Genomic DNA, 19,046 nt, shown 5'->3' on the forward strand with positions numbered 1-19,046 from the left:
CTAGCAGTGTTGAGTGCAGGGACTCCATGGCTCGCAAAGCTTAAAGTATTTACTATCTGACCCTTTGCAGAAACAGTTTGCTGACCCCTGCACTCAGAGCTGCAAAACAAAGGACTAAATTCCTGAGGAAAGGAATAAATGTCAGAAACCTGAAAAAAAAAATCATAGCCATCCATTTCTCATTAATTCAGGAGAGAATTTTGGTGGAAAAGTGTAAACTAAAAGATTGGAAGAACTATCTGATGGGTTATGGGTGGATCTAAAGGTAGAATAGGGTAATAGGATCAGATAAAAAAAATTCTGATCAGACTCCGAGACACTGCAAATCAGACCAATTCTGATTAGACTCCGAGACACGGCAAATCACTTAAGTAAAAAATCACGGGAAGATATCACTCAAGCAATATTGGTTCACTCATCAATTAAAACACGTGATAAAAACAACTTATTACTACTATGCTACTGTCTTAAGCTTAATAAAGACACTCAATGAAGTAATTATTTATTATTATTGCAAATATTATTCTGACAACACTACTTTTAACTCAAAAGGTACTTACTAGTGTTAGTATTGGCTAAGGGGTTAGGTTTTCTCTGAATGGCACGTGCTGTTCCCGTGTCCTCATTGATTTGCTGCATAGAATTAAAATCAATAGTATAAACTCGTCCCAGAGTGGACAAGCTTATCTCATCCTCACCGACCTGATGGGCTGCCTGAGAGCAAAGAGAGAGAAACCTTGAATATAACCATGGAGAAATGTATTAACTTAAAGATACAGTGGGGACCCTCCATAAATACTAACTTACATATTTATTTCATCAGGATTTAGATGGTGAAAAGTAACAGAATATGGAAAATTTAATGGTGCAGATGTGACAAAACTCATTAAGGGAATCATTTTCAATTAAACATAAATATACACCACCGGCCCTATCAGGTCCCTTGAGACATAAATACAGGTAAAAACCTTGATGAAAGATCCAGTCATGAAGAAGACACCATTTGTATTAAGAAGGCTTTTAAGAATTTGCTGATAGAAAAAAAAATTGTTATCTATAAATCTTGGTATCTAATTCTTAGGTTAAAATGTTATTTACATCATGGATTCTTAGCGGCCCACCAAAATCCTCCTTTAAACAAAATGATTCTATAAAATTATCCTTAGGTAAACAAAAAAGACTTTACATTTAAATGATGCTCTAAGATTGTAAAGGACACAACTGGAACTAAGAGAGTAATCCCCAAGGGTTGCAAGCAAGCATTACACAGTACATTTCTAGAATGAGACAGTTTGATTCACACTGCTTCATTTTAGACAGCCTAAAGTGACAAAATATTCATTCTTATTAACAGTCCAAACTGTTGGAATTTCTAGGTTGACTGGAAGACAGGACTCTTAGGAAACACAAAATTGTAAGCTAACAGTAAAAATGCAATTATCAGAAAAACGCTAAAAAGAAGAGTGCTTAGAGTTAGAGACCATGACCTGCTTAGAAACGAAGGCTAACAATGCACAAAAGACCAGTTAACTTCCTCATAAAAGCTGGATGAATTTAGACGGTTTCATAAGAACTTATGGTTTTATAACATAAGTCAATCGTTTCAAAGTTTTTCAAAAATTCTTTTTTAGAAACTAACTGGTAGAAGATATTTTTAAAGAAGAATGTCTGTTTAAGTGTGATCTTCTGAAGAGTCAAACATCACAGTCTGAAATTAGACTGTATCTTCAGACTCAAAGGTATCACATATTGACAATATGAGTAAATGATGTATGGCATCTGAAATAATGCAGTCACCAACACTTCCTAAGCTAGGGCAAATATTCTTCTGACCTGAGAAATTCTTGAAATTTCAGTGCAAACTTAATATGGAAGTATGGAAATAAGAATAAAATCACACATAAATCTCACAAAAAATCACTATAAATATTTTGGTGTATGTCTTTCCTTTGTTTTATTCCTCTTTTCTCTTAATTTGCCGAGTTCCCAAACATCACATAATTTTGAATACTGTTTTATCATAACCCATTTTATATTGTTAAAACGTATCCCATTAATGTCTGGATTACATATGACACTATGCATGTATCACAATTTACTTAATCATTCACCTAGAGGTAGATATTTAAGTTTGTTTCTACATTTTTGCTCTTAAAAATACTGAGAAACAGCTATTTGCCTGTCAATCTTTGCTTTTGAGAGATTTCTTTTGGATGGGAGATATAAGGGACTTGTAGAAACATATAGCCTAACTCCTCCAATGTTTCCGTTCAGAAATGAGGAAACTATGGAACAAAGAATTTAAGTTACTTGCTCCAAGTCAATCAGGTAGTTAGCAGCAGAAGCAGGACTAGAACATCATGTTTTCTGACCTGAACAGAAATGAGGACCTTGTTCTCAGGAGACAAAATGAGAGAATCTTGAGTTAATTCAAAATTGAGCACATTTAAGTACACACAGCCACCCTCTCCACTCCATCCCTACACCCACTCTCCACCAAAATAGACACAATTAAACGGTACGATGAAACTACTACCTCAATGATCCGGCTGTCAATCCTGTTATAGGGATGCCAAAGGCCCCGGTCATCACGCCATTGCCATATCGCACCATCTGTGTTCTGAGCATTTCCCTTCTTCAGCATGGTATCAACTGCAAAAATGCCTTCTTTTGGTAAACATGGCATAAGTTCGCTAAAAAACAAGAGTGCAATTATTTTAATAAGCAGCTTCCTGAAATATTAGTAAATGTCAGGTCTCTAAAGTAAAATACCCTCTTATGAACCAGTTATTAATAGCTCGATCCTTACCAAATCAGAGACGTCAGTTCATACAGTTCTTGAGGACTGCGTGGAACAAGATCGATCTGTTCCTGACAACTTCCATTGGAGGCACCACACAGGAGGAAGTGAAGCGTTTCTGCAATGTCTGTAAATCCAACAACAAAAAGCCAAAGCCTGTGAAACGAGCTGTATTACCTAATTTAAAAGGCAATCATTCCCTGGGGAAAAAACAATCAGAATCATTTTCTTCTTTGGCAATATACTATAGAATTCCAAGTAAAAAAATCCAAATGAGTTGTAATAAACACCTAAAAAGAATTTTATGAAGATTTTGAGAGTTCCTTTCTGAGGACTTCAGTTTGAGTCCTAACCTTCGAAGGTGGACACCTACTCACAAACCTACTCCAGAGACTTCAGGAATCTTTTATTACTTTCCTTGAGCAGCACAGTGCTTTGTACAAAATGCATTCAACATACATCTTAACCCTCAATTCAAGTATATTCATGTATCATCAACTCAAATACACTGGAAATGTGTGGACAATAGGATAAAACAGCAAAAAAGCATCTGAATCTTACCATATTTTGCGATCAGGAAAGTCATTTCCTTACAGGACAGTTAAGCACAGCAACTAAATACAAAATCTTTAATATCATCTACCACAAGTTTCCATTCCCAGAAGACATCACCTTATGGAAGAAGCTGCATGAACATCAGTCTGATGTGCGGACATTATGAGTGGAGGAAGCTCTCAGCCTCCACAGGTTTAGTCACTCTAACAGCTACAATGTAAAGACAGGGCTAGCTCTCTGTCAGTTGTGGTGTGTGTGTTTGTATACATACTATACATATGTCAAAATATAAACATTTTATTGAAAGGTTTTGCCAATAATCAATAAGGTCTGTTGTCAAGGAAAGTATTCACCTCTGATTTGGGTACAGGTATGAAGAGTTAAATCTCTGCCTCATTGAAATTCACGAATAGTAATGAAAATTTTTAAAAATTTCTTGAAAAAGTACTTTTGTCAACTTTCCTAAGAAATGTGAATACATGGTAATGGTACATTATAAGTATTTATTAAATATTTTTAAAAAGATCAGAGGATGGCGACCAAATGGAAAGAGCCAGAAGAGGTTCATGTTTCCTTTGTATTATTGTTGCAGGAAGAAAATATAAGACTAGCAGCTTCTATATTATGAATGAGTGGGAAATTTCCTAGTGTATGCAAAAGAGGTGAAAATAGTCATTATATTAAAAAGAAAAAAAATCCAAAATGTTAAACAAGTTAGGTAGCAATTATCCAAACCAGAATTTAGGGAAATGCTGTGGCACATAGTAACAAGAGATAAAAGAGTACCAAGATAATCTGTACTTAAACTTCAAGAAATGGTGCGCTCCTAGGGATTTTAATAAGCAGAGTGCACTGTGACTACCCACACAAAAACAGAGTTAAACCTTTCCCAAACTTATCTGGGCAGAGAGCACTTTGTTCACGGCACAAGCAAAAGAGTTCCTCGAATGATTCAATGCTTCAAGAGGAATCTTATCATAGGAATGCTTCAAGAGGAATCTGTGAAAATGTGCTAGTGCACAAGTAATGCAACTAAAAATAAAACTGAGTTCCCCCCAAAAAGTAGTTTAAATTATACTACTTAATAATAATTTAGTATCTAATAATTTAATAAATTATACTGCTTAATATTGTACCTGAGGCAGTGGGACTAAAGGCTATTCTGTCAGTGAATATCATCACTGACTCCCAAGGTAATATTCTCAGCGATTAGAATTATGAATATGAAATTACCTGCAATGGGAAGAACTCAGATACACAAAAAAGTTGCGAAGATCAGAGACATTACCTGTATAAAAAGGTTCCAACTTTTTGAGGGAGGAAAGAATTCTGGAATCAGATGAACTGCTAGAAACTCTAACATTACATAACTGACACTAAATAGAAAGCAATTATCTCGGGTCTTTAGCCCTAAAGCCACCAAGGGTAAAAGTTTAATATACTATATACTTTAAAAAGCATATGTAGGAAACACTCCCAACACAAATTTATTACAGATTAATATTTTTTGTCATTATTCAGTGCCTATGATGTTAGCAATCTCTTCTACTTGCTTGACTTATGTTGACTTACTAAAGGAGTTGTTAAGCCACTTTTCCTACATGCTTAAAGCAGGGTAATAAAATAGCACTTACTTTGCTTCATAAGTTGAACGGCTAACGTTGGACAGTTGGAACACATCAGAGAAAACATGCGAACCACCATTATAAACATCCCAGAACTTAAAATTGGTGGAGTCACTACCAACAGCTGTTGAACATTCGTAAGCAGATCTTTGGAGGCAACCTGCTGGAGTAAGTTCTTCACAAACACAAGAAAAAACAGAACTGTTACATCGTGATTCAGCAAAATTTAACAACTTCATGAAAATATCACCAAAGGCTAAATGCTCACCTCCTCGTGCTGGAAGTTGTCCACCAGACGTGCAAAACAAAGGCAAGTGCTTTCTACTGACTTTTTGTCCTATTTTTTAATAATAAAGGAAAATAAAGTTTATTAATAGCAAACACTTTCACTGTTCTATCACCCCCTTATCTTCTTCCTAACCCAAAATTATTCAAGACTGGCTGACTTAGATGTGAGCTTTGAAAATGCAATGAGCCTAGTCAATAATATCATGATTTCAGAGCAAAGAGAATCATACTGATAGAACCTCTCTCCTCCATTAAGGCCCGAATAAACAAAGGCAAATATACAGAAAAGAACAACTACTTTTGTATGTCTCTAATTTAAATAACCTAAATAATTATAATAAAGGAAAACTTCCTACCACCCTAGAAAGCATTCCCAGTAGAAATGTTTAAAACATGCATAGACTAAAAAATTAAAAATAGTTTAATATATATGTGTGAGGTTTATGGAAAATGTGAAAAACTAGGTATAGATTTGCTATATTCACTATGAAAACATTCTGGAAATACTATTAGAGTGGCCTCACTGAGAAAACATTTTAAATAATCCACAGAAGAACAAAAAGAACAATTTAATGGCTTAACAAGTGTTTTGATAGACCTTGTTTTTTCTAATTGATAAATGGGCTTCAGATGTGAAAACTAGACTTGCTTGTGTAAAAATGAGAATAATTCTGGTATTCAAAAAGCCCTACACCTTCGCTGTCACTACTTAAGTCTAGAAAGAGCTCTACAATACCAGTAGCCAACTAGTTAACTTCTCTGATTCTCATGCCTTGTTTCTAAAATAAGATAGACACTGAAATTACAGCTAACTAGAGAACATATTGTTAGATCCAAAAATATTACCTCAGCCTAATAAGTTTTCAAAAATAAATAAATGGAGCTAACTTGTGTCTTGATCACCTTAGAAGCAAAACACTCCAGTGATTCATTAATCATTATTTTATCTATCTTAATGTAAATTCCCTATTTAACATATTTTATGTACCTAATGGTCCCAAGATTTTAAGCACACTTTGTAAAGGTGATTTAAAAGCCAGATTTCTTTTTAAAATCTCTTTAGCAATAGTACTTTAAAACATCAATTTACATTAAAGAGAATTCAATTTCTCTACAACCTTGAGGCTCACCTCACAATCTGTCTTCCAGCCCAGCCTCTCTAAGCCCTGCTTCTCACACTGCATCACCAGGTCCACGGATTCCACCTCCTAAACAACGGTCCTGCTCACCTCCAACCCCAGGCCGCTGCAGTCTACGTGTTCCATTTCATTTCTATGTGGGACACAGTTTTGTCTCCCTTCTGATATTAACCTATATCCTCCTAGTCTTGTCTGCCTAACTGAATGCCTTTCAAGAAAGGGTGATCTTCCCAAAAGGAAACTCTGATCACATCACATAGTAAACAGTCAATGTTTGCTAAAGTAACAAATTCATTCCTTAAAGTCAAAATAGTTGAAGAGATCAAACACAGGAAGTACTGTTCATTTGGGTTTGCCCATTTTATTTTACAGAATAACCTAATATGGTACATGACTAGGTAACACGGGGAAATAACATGGGTCAGAACATTTCCAATTCATGCATCCAGTTGGAAGATTTAAGACCCTAATTAAAATTGGCATGATATAAATGTAATGAAAATATTTTATGACACATAAAATAGAGTCACAATTTACCTGGTGGGTTAGCCTTTGGGTAAGCAATGGGAGGGAATCTGCCACAAAATGAAATTCATCTGGTGTGATGCTCTGGCAGCAATTGGCTGCAATTGCTAGTGCGTTTCTTTGGGCATTTATGCTGAAAAACTCGAGATACAGCAAGCAGTCTGCTAAACCACCCTAAAATATAGAAAACCATTAAAGTGAAGACATACCCTTTATCAGCAATTGAAAAAGTCTAGCACATCACTTTGAAAACATCAGGTGTACCTTAAAGAGATTGCAATATGGGAGGTGGTGCAAATGGGGATCTAAAATCCAACTTGAAATGAAATATAGTCCTTCCGTAACAACGCTTACCGCTTGTAGAATGGCTTTACTGTGTCTCCGTGATAACATCTCCAAGGCGGTCAAGGCCTGCTCTGCCACATCAATACACTGAATAACTTGCAGCTGGGAACATATAAATACGTATCTTAAGGTTATCATTCAAGTTCTTTTCTAGTCGCTTATCTCCTACATGAATAACCACAGTATTCTCTCTAATGTCCATCAATCTATACTGCCTCTAACATGAAACCCATCATAGGAAACCAGTGATTTATGAGTTTGAGCTATAATGTACAGCCAATATAGCTTCCAACTACTTTGCTCTGTTTTAAGATACTGAAAAATGTTTCATATAGAGAATAAACTAAATCAAAATTACATAATTTTAAGTCTTTATATTTAAAATAAATGGGTTGTTTTATATAACATATTTTTAAAATCAGGTTTTAAACTTTAAAGCATATTTCAAGGTTATCAGATAATGCAAATTTTATTGTGTATTGATAAGGAAAAGGTCCTTAAGGCCAAAAACACAACCTACCACAGAGAATATACAAAACTCTCCTATCTCTACTGACTCACTTTATGACCTTGATCAAGGCACTTTGTCTTTCTCAGCCTTCTCAGCTATAAAATGAGGGTACAAATAACCTCAGAGATGTTCCCTAGAAATAGTAAAATCAGTTTCAATCCAGTGCTTTAAGTTCTTGTCTGAAAGATTTTATATTAATGTGGTAATTGCCAATATTAAAAATTATAAGGGGTGACTGGTTAGCTCAGTTGGTTGAAGCATGGTGCTGGTGGCACCAGGGTTGCCGGTTCGATCCCCGTGTGGGACACTGTGGGCTGACCCTCCCTAGGAGAGTCAACTATGTCATTGTAGCACAAAGGCAATGTGTGGCCAATGATCATGGCTGTTCCCCAGTAAAAAAATTTAAAAGAAAAAAAAATTATAAAACTGGGTTGATTTCATGAATGCTTTATTAGCATCAACTTTAAACTACTGCTCTGAAACATTTTTGGAATCTTGGCCAAAAATATATTTTAATTTGATAACGAATGCTAAAAACTATCTTTTTAAGGTGGTCTTACAATTTGATGTACTACTTTAGACTTCAAAAGTCAGGAGTTCTCAGCGTAATTTCCCTACCCCTGCTTTTGAAGAAGTTGGGCAAAAGTAGGATTACCTTTTCTAAAAAGACAGGAATTGCATCTACTACAACAGCAGATGATCGAGGAAGTGCTTCCATCATGTATGTTAAGGCTCGACAAGCATGGTTCATCTAAAAAACAAGAGGGCATTTTTACTCAATGAAAACTCAAAATACAACTTTGGAGTGTATTTTTAACTACAGGATATACTTACAATATCGAAATTATGCTCCATCTGCAGTAATGTTATCTGTTTAAAAAGATTACAAGAAAGTATTAGAAGCTTTCTATATTCTTAGAAAAAAGTCATACAGGAAGAATTGCTTCCTTTACTTTAGCTGAAATGGAAAGTGTTATTTAAGACTTTTACCATACAAAAATACTATCAAGTTAAAAACCTAGCACGTATACACAAGAAATGATTATGTGTAGGATGGCAGGTCATGATCCAGTTCAAAAACAAAACCTTCTGCTGCTTACACCCTCTGGTACCTCTACCCATCCCTCCTTCAGAAGCTCATTAACAATTAACATGTCAATGAGGTGTCAATAAATACTTAACACATAAAGGAACAGGGCAGCAATGAACTGACATTTGTTAAATTAACAATTGTAAGTACAGATTCAAGACTGTAGCTAAATTCTTGTGAATACGCTTCTCTAAAAGTTGAGCTCAGGACCATTTAACTTAGCAGTAAAAAACACAGCAGTATAGGGTTTAAACATAACATTGATAATTAATAGAAACTATGCACTAATTAAAACCCAAATTAATATAATTATTCTACAAACACATAAATGAGTCTAAATATCTGATTTAATTTTAGTTTCTCTTGTGGAAAAGAAGGAAATGCAAAATTGCTAGGGGCATACACACCATCCTCCTAAAGCAGCCAAAGCTACCAAAGAAATTTCCTCCTACTAGGGGAAGCAGACAATCATTGACTGTCTTCTAATTCAATGGGAAAGATTTAAATGCTATCAAGTACCCTTCAATTAAATGTGTAACTACAAAAACAGACATCAGACATTCTAATACAATAATCATTTAATATGAGTGTTTCTCGGCTCTGAATTATGCTGGGTACAGTATACCAGAGGTGCCAAAACATGACTTTTATTCATTTTTTGTTATCGGTATATATCGAGTATTACAATTTTAATACAGTTTTTCCTTAAAATGTATATACATTTTTTTGGCACTCTCTGTATATACCAGAGGTCATAATAATAAGTCTTTGTTAAAAACACCCCCTCCCCCATTTTCAGGGTTGAATAGCACTCTGTCTCAAATCACATACAATCAATCAGTCACTGAAAACACCTATTCTAAATTGAAAGGGGTTGTCATGTTAACAGAAAAAGGAAAAAACTCTCCAATTCTTGAGGTGGAATAAACCTTTTGAGACCATGTTTGGGAAGGATTGCTGTAAACAGATTCCCTTTCACCAAAAATGACTACAGTTACACAAGTGTATGGTAATGGATAAATATAAACAGAGGGTGCCCCCCAAAAATGTATACACATTTTAAGAAAGGAAAAACTATTAAACTGCAATACTCAATATATACCGATAACAAAAAATGAATACGAGTCACGTTTGACTTCTGCAATTATAAGAGGTGTTCAAAGTGGTTCCCATCAGCGTCCAGACACTTCTGATCATGGCGAACTACTGCTTGAGCAACGTTGACCAAAGTGTCCACTTGTATACATTTTTGGGGCACCCCCAGTATTCACAATATTCAACTGTGATAAAAGATAAATCTGAACAACTCATTAACAGTCACTATTAAAAGCACTAGTTGACTCGTGTACATCTTATAAACACTTAAATCTAATCAACAACAGCAAATTGGATTGTGTGTCAATTATTTCTGCCTAGATTTAACTGCTTCTTTATTTAACTAACAGAAACTGCATTTTAACAGTAGATAGTGTAGGGCAGGGGTCGGCAAACTGTGGCTCTCGAGCCACATGCGGCTCTTTGGGTACGTACACTGAAGTAAAATTGAAAATGAAAATAAAACTATCGTTGTTACATTTATAACATTTTTAAAGGATATTATTCATATAGGTGATTTTATTTGTTTTATGGCTCTCAAATAATTTTCAAATTGTTGTGAGGGGCAGGATTGACTCTTCCGTCTCAAAAGTTTGCCGACCCCTGGCATAGGCCAAATGTAAAGGTACAAAGGCTAATACTGCTTTCATGAAACATTCAGAAATCAACATGCAAGGCTTTATTAGAGTGGAACTGGTAAGATTTAAGAGCCAGCTTTCATTATTCGAAGGTCTGAGCAGCAATGGGTGAAGAAACACTTAATTTTTATCACCCAGTGTCAGAACCCAGCCATCCAACAACTAACAATTGGCAGAATAAGGATTATGTCACCTTGTATTTGGTCTTAATTCAGCTCTCTCCATAACTTGATGTGATCAGATGAGATAATCTGATATACCAACCATAATTTCATTTTTGTCAACTTTACTAGATATGTAAACTTACATATCTATTTTTAACTAACAAAGTAAAATATGCTGTGAATGTATTCATAATGTTTATGTTAGTCTTGTTAGTATTTCATTCAAACTTAAATCTTAAATTATAGCCAATTTCTTTAATCTTGGACTAAGAAAATTACCAAAACCCACTATTTAAAAAACATATTATTGGGTTGTCAGGAAAGTCATCACACATTTTTGCAACGAAAAAATAGAAAAAATACGTCATGACTTTTCCGACAACCCCATTATGTTCAAGGACCTATGTTTGGTAATGGCAATTTCTCCTCCTGTTGTTAACTGCTTAAATGCTTACGCAATTAAGATGTTAATAAATTCTAAATATCAACTCACAACAGTGTTGAGAAATCATAAAAAGAGTTTTAAAATTTTTTCCTTTTGTGGGTACTATTGTTTTGTTTGGTTTTGGTTTTTGTCTTCTGATTTTGTTTCATAACCTTTTAAGTTGGAAGGATCTATGTGGTGTTCTGGCTTTGACTATTCTGCCATGCACAGAATTATCAAACATGAAAACTTTATGACTCACAAAGACAACCCATAACTGAGCCTCTTATTACTGCCCCCTGTATCACAAGGTTAAAATAGAAAGCATGTACATTTTGGCATAGTAAGTCAAGATAATTACCTGAAGAGGCCAGCAATTTAAAATTCAAAACCAGTCATTTAAATATTAAAGGTGGGGAAACTTACTAATTCATCATTAGCAGTCATAATATCTATCTATAAGCATGAAACAAAATCACTAAGCCACACTCTATTGCATCTTAGTTCTATCATGTTTTAAAATTCATAGTGACAATAATCATGCTTTCAGTCAAAATATCGGCAGCATTCAGAGGACAACAGAGGTTAAAAAGAAGGGTAGGGCCGGCCAAGTGGCACAATGGTTAAGAGCTGGCTTGGGACACCAGAGGGCCCCGGTTCGGATCCCACATATGAGGGCCAGTGACACTGCCCTTCACAGCTAAGATGCTGAACAACAGCTCAACCTGGAGCTGGGCTGCCATGAGTCGCCGGCGACGGCGTAGGCTGCAGCCCCTGTGGCAGTGGGTTGCCATGGGCTGCCATGTGTAGCCAGCAGCCAGTGTGAGCGGCCAGCAGCTGCCCTAAGTGACCGTCCAGAAGCCGGCGACTGATCTGCCTCGCCCGGGAAGAGCGCAATGATGGTGCCAACTTGGGCCAGTGAAGCAACGTCCTCCACAACTAGACTGAAGAACAAAAGGACAGCAACTTGTCTGTTCCCCTTCTCCCAATTCCCCAGCGCTGTTCCCATCCCCCAATAAAAATCTTTTAAAAAAAAAAAAAAAAAAGAAGGGTAAAACTCTATCTTACCAAAGCTGGAACGACACTCTTAACAGGAAACCCTCCCAGTGTCTCCTCATTTCCCATGACCAATAGCTGACACATTTCAATAACTGCTTGGAGTTGCTGACTTTCATCACTTGCTTGCAGTCCTTGCAGAAGCTGCTGGGCCTTAGAACCTTCACAGGAAGAAAAAAAAACTTATTATTTTTAAACACTAGGTATAAGGTGTGACTCTACATGGTAAGCTGGCTGCTTATTTTCTCTGGATCCCAATTAAAGACTAGGTCTACACCAGGATTAAGCTAGACCTGTACTAGACTTATCAAGGTGATCACTTCATAAGTTATATAGATGTTTAATCACTATGTTATACACCTAAAACTAATATAACATTGTATGTCACCAGTAATTGAAAACATTTTTAAATAAATAAAACTATGAAAAATTTTTTAAAGGACAGAATGCTAATAATTCTAGACAGAATTAAATTAGTTGGATTTACTCTGCCTTAAAGTGATCTTATTTATATATCCTTTGTCTTTTTAATTTTTATTTATTGTAATAAGATAAGCTGATTGGTTTTTAATGACCAAAACAAAAAATAATACTCATAAAACTAATAAATTGTTACCTTTAACATACCTGCTTTTAAATACATATATTGAGCAGAAACTTCTGCAATAAAAAAAAAACCTGTGAAACAATGATGTCCAGACTTCAAAGCAAATGTTAGACACTTCTAAATACCTGCATCAGAATAAATGGAATCCAAGTAACAGTGAAAGAGCAAGGAAATAAAGACAAAGAGGACAATTCATCTAACAAAAGAGAACAAAAAGAAGGATATATTTTCTAAAATCAGCAAAAGATGGGCCTTTTCGCCTTCTTTCATTTCATTTGCAGATGCTGTTATTAGGCTGCTTTAGAGAACTACTTTTAAGGTTCAATTCCATTGTCCAAACAATTGAAAAATGCTAAGACTCAACTACCACAGGGAAGTAAGCTGTCCAGAAGCTGAAAGATACTCAAAAATAGTCTCCGAACGTGTTTCAAATTTTCATGGATACTTTCCTACTTGTAAATATGATTAATTCAATTAATGCTGCCTAAATTTATATCTGATGTTACTTTCAAGCCCTTTCTCTTCTTATACCTTTTTCAGGTTATTCATTGTGTATTGGATTTTTCACTCCCAAATCATTAAGCATTGAAATGAGTAGAAATGACATACGTTTGGAAACTGTCAATGAATGTGGAATTCATATGAAAACCTAAAATTTTTATTTCAATTAAGCTTCAGTGTCTTCCTGGAGGGCATACACCTTACAAAGGGACACAGGTGATCCTAAGAAGGTTTATTTTCTATGTTATTTAAGACTGTGGCTAATGAACTGCATAATTATCACTGCCTTCCTATCTTTACCATAATTAAATTTCATCTAAAAATATACTGCAAAAAAGTAAAGTTCAAAGGGATACCATCTTTAAAATTTCAAACTAAATAATTGGTTCCATTTAGAGTAGGCTTATCATTTTTGTGTTGAAATAATGTAAAGGAAAAACTAAACGAGGGGAGAATAGTGAAAAAAAAAAGAATCCTTAGTCACGTCTAGATTCATTTTTAAAGAATGAAATAATTCATATAAAGTATGTCCTAATAGCACAACCACCTATAAAATAAAAAGAACTGACACATGCCACTGGATATCTTATAAACATTGAGGCTGGCAATTCTAAGGACATGGCTCATTTGGGGATGATCAAAACCATAACCAATACCACTGATATTCCTTAGAAGAAGACCTTATGTCAAACTGAAAATGACATTAAAAGCCAAAGCTATAATTCATCCTAGATCAGTCGATTTTAGTTTAGAATAATTTTATACTCTTAAAAATTATTGAGAGGGCCGGCCTAGTGGCTCGTTGGTTAAGAGCTCGCTCAAGAGTGCAAACTCTGAGCAACAGCGGTTCAATGCCCGGCCCGAGATGAGCTGCCGCTGAGCAGGATGGCTTAGCTAAAAAAAAAAAAAAAATTATTGAGGAGCTCCAGAGTGCCTTTGTTTGTGTGATTTATATCTACTGATATATATTAAATATGTTTGGAATTAAAAGAAAAAATTTAAATTTTGGCTGAATAATTCATTACTTATTCAAATAAAAACTGTGAAAAACACCCAGTTTCTAAAATAAAAAAATTGGTGATGAGAAGCATTATTATTTTTTGTTACAAATCGTTTTAATGTCAGGCTTGATAAAAGACAGCTGTATACTCACCTCTGCTTCTACTCTCCCTCTGTGACAGAATGTTATTTGATAACTAAAGTATGTGGGAAAATGGTCCCTATTTTGTCACAAAGATTAAGATATGTATTTATTAGTAAAGGCAATAAAATCAGTAATTTTGTTTAGCAAGGTCTTCCTTATGTAAAAATGGAATTATTTTTACTAGACGCATGTGACACTGAAAAATATAATGACTGCCTAGTCCAGTTCAGTATGGTTGCTTTGATTATTAAGGTACCAGTTTTACCCACCACAGCTTTTATACTACCTGTTTAAATATCAACAAATTGGAAAAGGAAAAACCTTGGCAATTATTACTAGTTTTGACCTTATGGATTAAACTTTAAAGGTCTCAGGAACAGCCCCCTTTGCCCCGCTCCACCCTACCGCTCCAGGAGTGCACTAACCACACACATGTTCAGAATCATTATTATAAATCATAAATATATTGGCAAACATTCTCTATAAAGGGCCAAATACAGCATCCTGCTTATTTTTATAAAGCTTGTGAACTATAATAAGTATTTTGCATTTTTAAATAACTGAAAAAATTTCAAGAGTAATATTTTGTAGCATATGAAATTAAATGAAATATAAATTTCAGTGTCCATAAAGATTTACTGCAATACAGCCATGTTCATCTGTTTAGATACTGTCTGTGCCTGCTTTTGTGCCAAAGTGCCAGAGCTGACAGAGACTCTATGATCTATAAAGTCCCAAAATATTTACTATTTGGCCTTTTACAGAAAATATAAGCAAAGATGGACCAAGTGAGTAAGAATGTAAGGAATTTAAACAGACAACTGGAATCTATAATAAAAGTCCAGTAACTGTCTAAAACTGGAAAACACAACATCTGAAATTAAAAATTCACTGATGGGTTTAGCAAAAAATTGAAAAAGACAGCAGAAAATAGAATTAGTGAATCTGAAAGCTGATCAAGTTTTTAACGTGTCTAAAAACATTCTCAGAAAAACAAAAACAAAATAGAGCCAGGAATACATGTTAGATGAAGTCGAAAATCTGAAAATGAATCATCTTGATACTCCCAAAAGGAAGGAGAATATTTGAAGAGATAATAAGATAAAAAAATATCTGAAAAGATGATGGCCAAGAATTTTCCAAAACAGATGAAAGATATCAACTCACAGATTCAAAGGCTCAGTGAAACCCAAACAAATTAAAAATGAAAGAAAATGTCACACAGGCCTAATATAGTAAAACTACTAAAAATTAATTAAAATTTGAAAAAGCAAATCTTAAAAGAAGCCAGAGGAAAAAGATAGTGCCTGAAAAGGGCAACAGTAAAGACTTTTAAACAGAAACTAGGGTAACCAGGAGACATTGTAAGTGCTTAGGGTTTTATACCTGGGGAAAGTATCTCTTCAAAATTAGGCAAATGAAGGATTTCTCAAACAAATACAAAGAGAAAATCATTATTCGCAATCATTCACTATCTGGAAAAAGAAAGTTCTTCGGTTTGAAGGAAAACAAACCCTGAAAGGAAAGGGAACTACAGGAAGGAGTTAAGAATACTGAAATGGTGTATATATATATGGGCAAACATAAAAGAATATGGATGTTCTAAAAACAATTAAGTCTTATTGTGTTTATAACACATGTATAAGTAAAACAAAACAATAGCATTAAGGATGGCAGGAGGTAAAAGGCTTCAATTGTTGCAAGGTTCTTGTACTGCTTGGATATGTTAAAATATTAATATAAAATAAAGGCTATAATAAACCAAGGATATGCATTAAAATCTCTAAGGTAGCCACTAAAAGAAATATGTATGGACATATAACTAAAAGTTAGGGGGGGGGGATGATACTACACTATTGTTATACTGGTGGAAATGCAAAACGGTAAAACTCTAAAAGAGGTGATTGACAACATGTGCCAAATGTTATATGCATTTACCCTTTTACACAGCAATCCCCCTTCTAGAAATCTATCCTAAAGATAACACAGTTAAAAAAAAAAAAAAGGAAAGCTGTATTTCATTGCAGCACAACCAGGACTGGAAATAAACCAAATGTCCAACAGGAAACTGGCTACATAAACCTGTACAGCCACACAATGAAGCACTAGGATGCTTTCAAAAAGAATAAGAAATCTCTCCCCCTGTCTCAATGTATACATGCAGCAGCCATGGAGAGTCAATGTCAAAATATACTGTTAAAAGCAAGGTGAAGTGTGTCAAGTTGACTACTCTTATAGAAGAAAGGCAGTGTGTATGAAGTAGATAACATGAATTTCTGTTTTCTTAAGTAAATCATAGAAGGACAAGCCATAAAATTAACAAAGGTTATTTGTGTGGAAGGAGGAGACAGGGCAAAGGGATAGCAAAAGAAGTTGACTATGTTATTATTCAGGAACTTATGGCATGGGAGAAAGAAGATACACAGTAAAAAAATTTTTAAACATACAGAAATTAAAAAACAATAATAATACTGGCCTTGTACATGACAATGCCAATCCCCACGAGCCCCCTGCCCCCCGATTCCCTTCTCTCTGCCCATTTTCTTTTTCTCGGTACTTCTGTTTCTTTCCTGACTCTACTGTTGGACCTTCAGACTTTCCATAAAAAAAAAAAAAAAAGATAAATGTAAAAAAAACAAACTATGGCCCTGAATTAGAATTGATAGTATTAGTATGAACTCATGATTTTTATATTAAAAGAAAAAATACAATTATTTCCTAGGTTTCCCCGTTAAGTGTCTAATAACAATGATCAAGTTAGTAGCAATGAATGTGCCTAGAGCCCAGGCTGTGGGCTCCAAAACCGTTTTCACATTAAAGAAACCAGGGCTCTCTGGGGCAATGCCTGATAATGCCTGACTTCAGGTATGGGGTAGGGGTGGAAGAGGAGGGGACTGAGGTTGACACATCAGAAAGTAAGGAGGTGATCATATCAATAAGATTCAGAAGCCAATCTCAAAGAGATCCCATTATCATCCAATGACGGCAATTTAAACATCAATGAAAATCACTGATATGTCTACAAGACATCTCAACCCACTTCACTTAACAAGATACTTATAAAACAGTAACAACAGTATCCTGGAGAATGCAAAAACCAACTATTTTGAAAACTGGTAAAGGGGAGAAAATAATTTTTCCTATAACAACTATTCTCTGGGAGAGATTGTCTTTATATTAGTACTAAATTACATCAACTTCTAATAAATGAAGACTGATCATTTTATAGTACTAATGGGTTGTCAGAAAAGTCATGGCGATTTTTGCAACGAAAAAACATAGAAATAATACGTCATGACTTTTCTGACAACCCAATATCATTTTGTAATCACGGTTATCTAGGCACTGAGTTTCAATGTCTTAAGAGACAATCAGAGACTTTTCATGTGCTTCCTAATAATATTAAAACACACTACCTTTTTGCAGTCTTTCCCTACCAGGGGAAGAAAATTATCAAACTCTGAAAAAGACTCTAGATCTAACTACCAGTTTACCAGAAATACACTTACGTATGACACATTTGAAACAATGGAAATTTGGCACTGATTAGATATCTATTATTAAGGAATTACCAGTTTATTTTTCTTCAAGTATGATAAAAGCAATCTCTCTCTGTGTGTGTGTGTGTGTGTGTGTGTGTTTTAAGAGGCATTACCTTGAGCTACATGATGAAATGTTTATAGATAAAATTATCTAAAGTCTGGGATCTATTTCAAACTAATAAGAGGTGAGGGATGTTGTGAGAGTCAAGCTAGACTGGCTATGACGCAGGCATTGCTGAAGCTGGGTCACAGGGGTGGAGGGGTGTAACTGTTTTCTACTCTGGTTCTAGTCTATGGTTTATACTAATTTCCTGTGCAATGGTCAGTCCTCAATGGACTTGCAATGTTTTAATGCTAATACCCTTAGGTAGCTCTGCAACAATTTTTCTTCCCAGTGCTTGCCACAAATAAATGAAGTGGTAAAATAAATAAAATCAAATTTCTCTTTTTAAAAAAATTAAGAAACATATTAACTGATGGCAATGTATATTTTGATCCTGATTTAAATAAACAAAATTTTTAAATGGGATTTATGAGAACCAGAACATTTAAACTCTGAACAGAGGCTTAACAAGAGTAAAAATAATAGTATTTTCTTTTTAATATACCCACAATACTGTCTAAAGAGTTTCATGTCCCTCTTTTTACAGTTATCAATTCAAATATATGCAGATGAAATGAGGTCTAAGACTGGGTTAAAAATAACCTTGGGAGTGGGGGGAATGGTTGAGGATATAGATGAAACTGGTTGCTGTGGATTGGTAAATTGTTGATGGGTTCCTGGAGGTTATTACACTACTGCACTCTCAACTTTCACGTTTAATCTTTTTCATGAAAAAGATTATATCATTCCCCTTTTCTAAATCCTTCAATGGTTCATTACCCTCAGGTTAAACCCCACACTTGGCCTGGCACGTGCCTACACATCTCTCAGATTCTATCTCCTATCCCTTACCCTTCACTCTCTCCACAGGCGCCTCTCTTTTTTTAAAAAAAA

General features: G+C 35.0%; 1 protein-coding gene across 12 annotated transcripts in view; it reads right to left on the reverse strand.

The window, feature by feature from the left end:
• Window positions 1-19,046, reverse strand: part of TRIP12 (thyroid hormone receptor interactor 12) — a 139,647-nt gene that overhangs the window by 37,485 nt on the left and 83,116 nt on the right. For 7 of the 12 annotated variants that reach the window (XM_019657065.1, XM_019657064.1, XM_019657071.1 and 4 more), the window contains 10 exons: window positions 12,268-12,416; window positions 8,623-8,658; window positions 8,444-8,539; window positions 7,287-7,379; window positions 6,945-7,106; window positions 5,249-5,317; window positions 4,990-5,155; window positions 2,810-2,927; window positions 2,534-2,693; window positions 561-714 (listed from right to left, as the gene is read on the reverse strand). In XM_019657065.1, the coding sequence (XP_019512610.1) occupies window positions 561-714; window positions 2,534-2,693; window positions 2,810-2,927; window positions 4,990-5,155; window positions 5,249-5,317; window positions 6,945-7,106; window positions 7,287-7,379; window positions 8,444-8,539; window positions 8,623-8,658; window positions 12,268-12,416 (1,203 nt within the window). The remainder of the gene's footprint in view (window positions 1-560; window positions 715-2,533; window positions 2,694-2,809; window positions 2,928-4,989; window positions 5,156-5,248; window positions 5,318-6,944; window positions 7,107-7,286; window positions 7,380-8,443; window positions 8,540-8,622; window positions 8,659-12,267; window positions 12,417-19,046) is intronic. The other 5 variants (XM_019657070.1, XM_019657075.1, XM_019657067.1 and 2 more) reach the window with 3 other exon arrangements.

The sequence above is a fragment of the Hipposideros armiger genome, unplaced genomic scaffold (genome assembly GCF_001890085.2).
Source record: "Hipposideros armiger isolate ML-2016 unplaced genomic scaffold, ASM189008v1 scaffold_273, whole genome shotgun sequence".
Taxonomy (NCBI): Eukaryota; Metazoa; Chordata; class Mammalia; order Chiroptera; family Hipposideridae; genus Hipposideros; species Hipposideros armiger.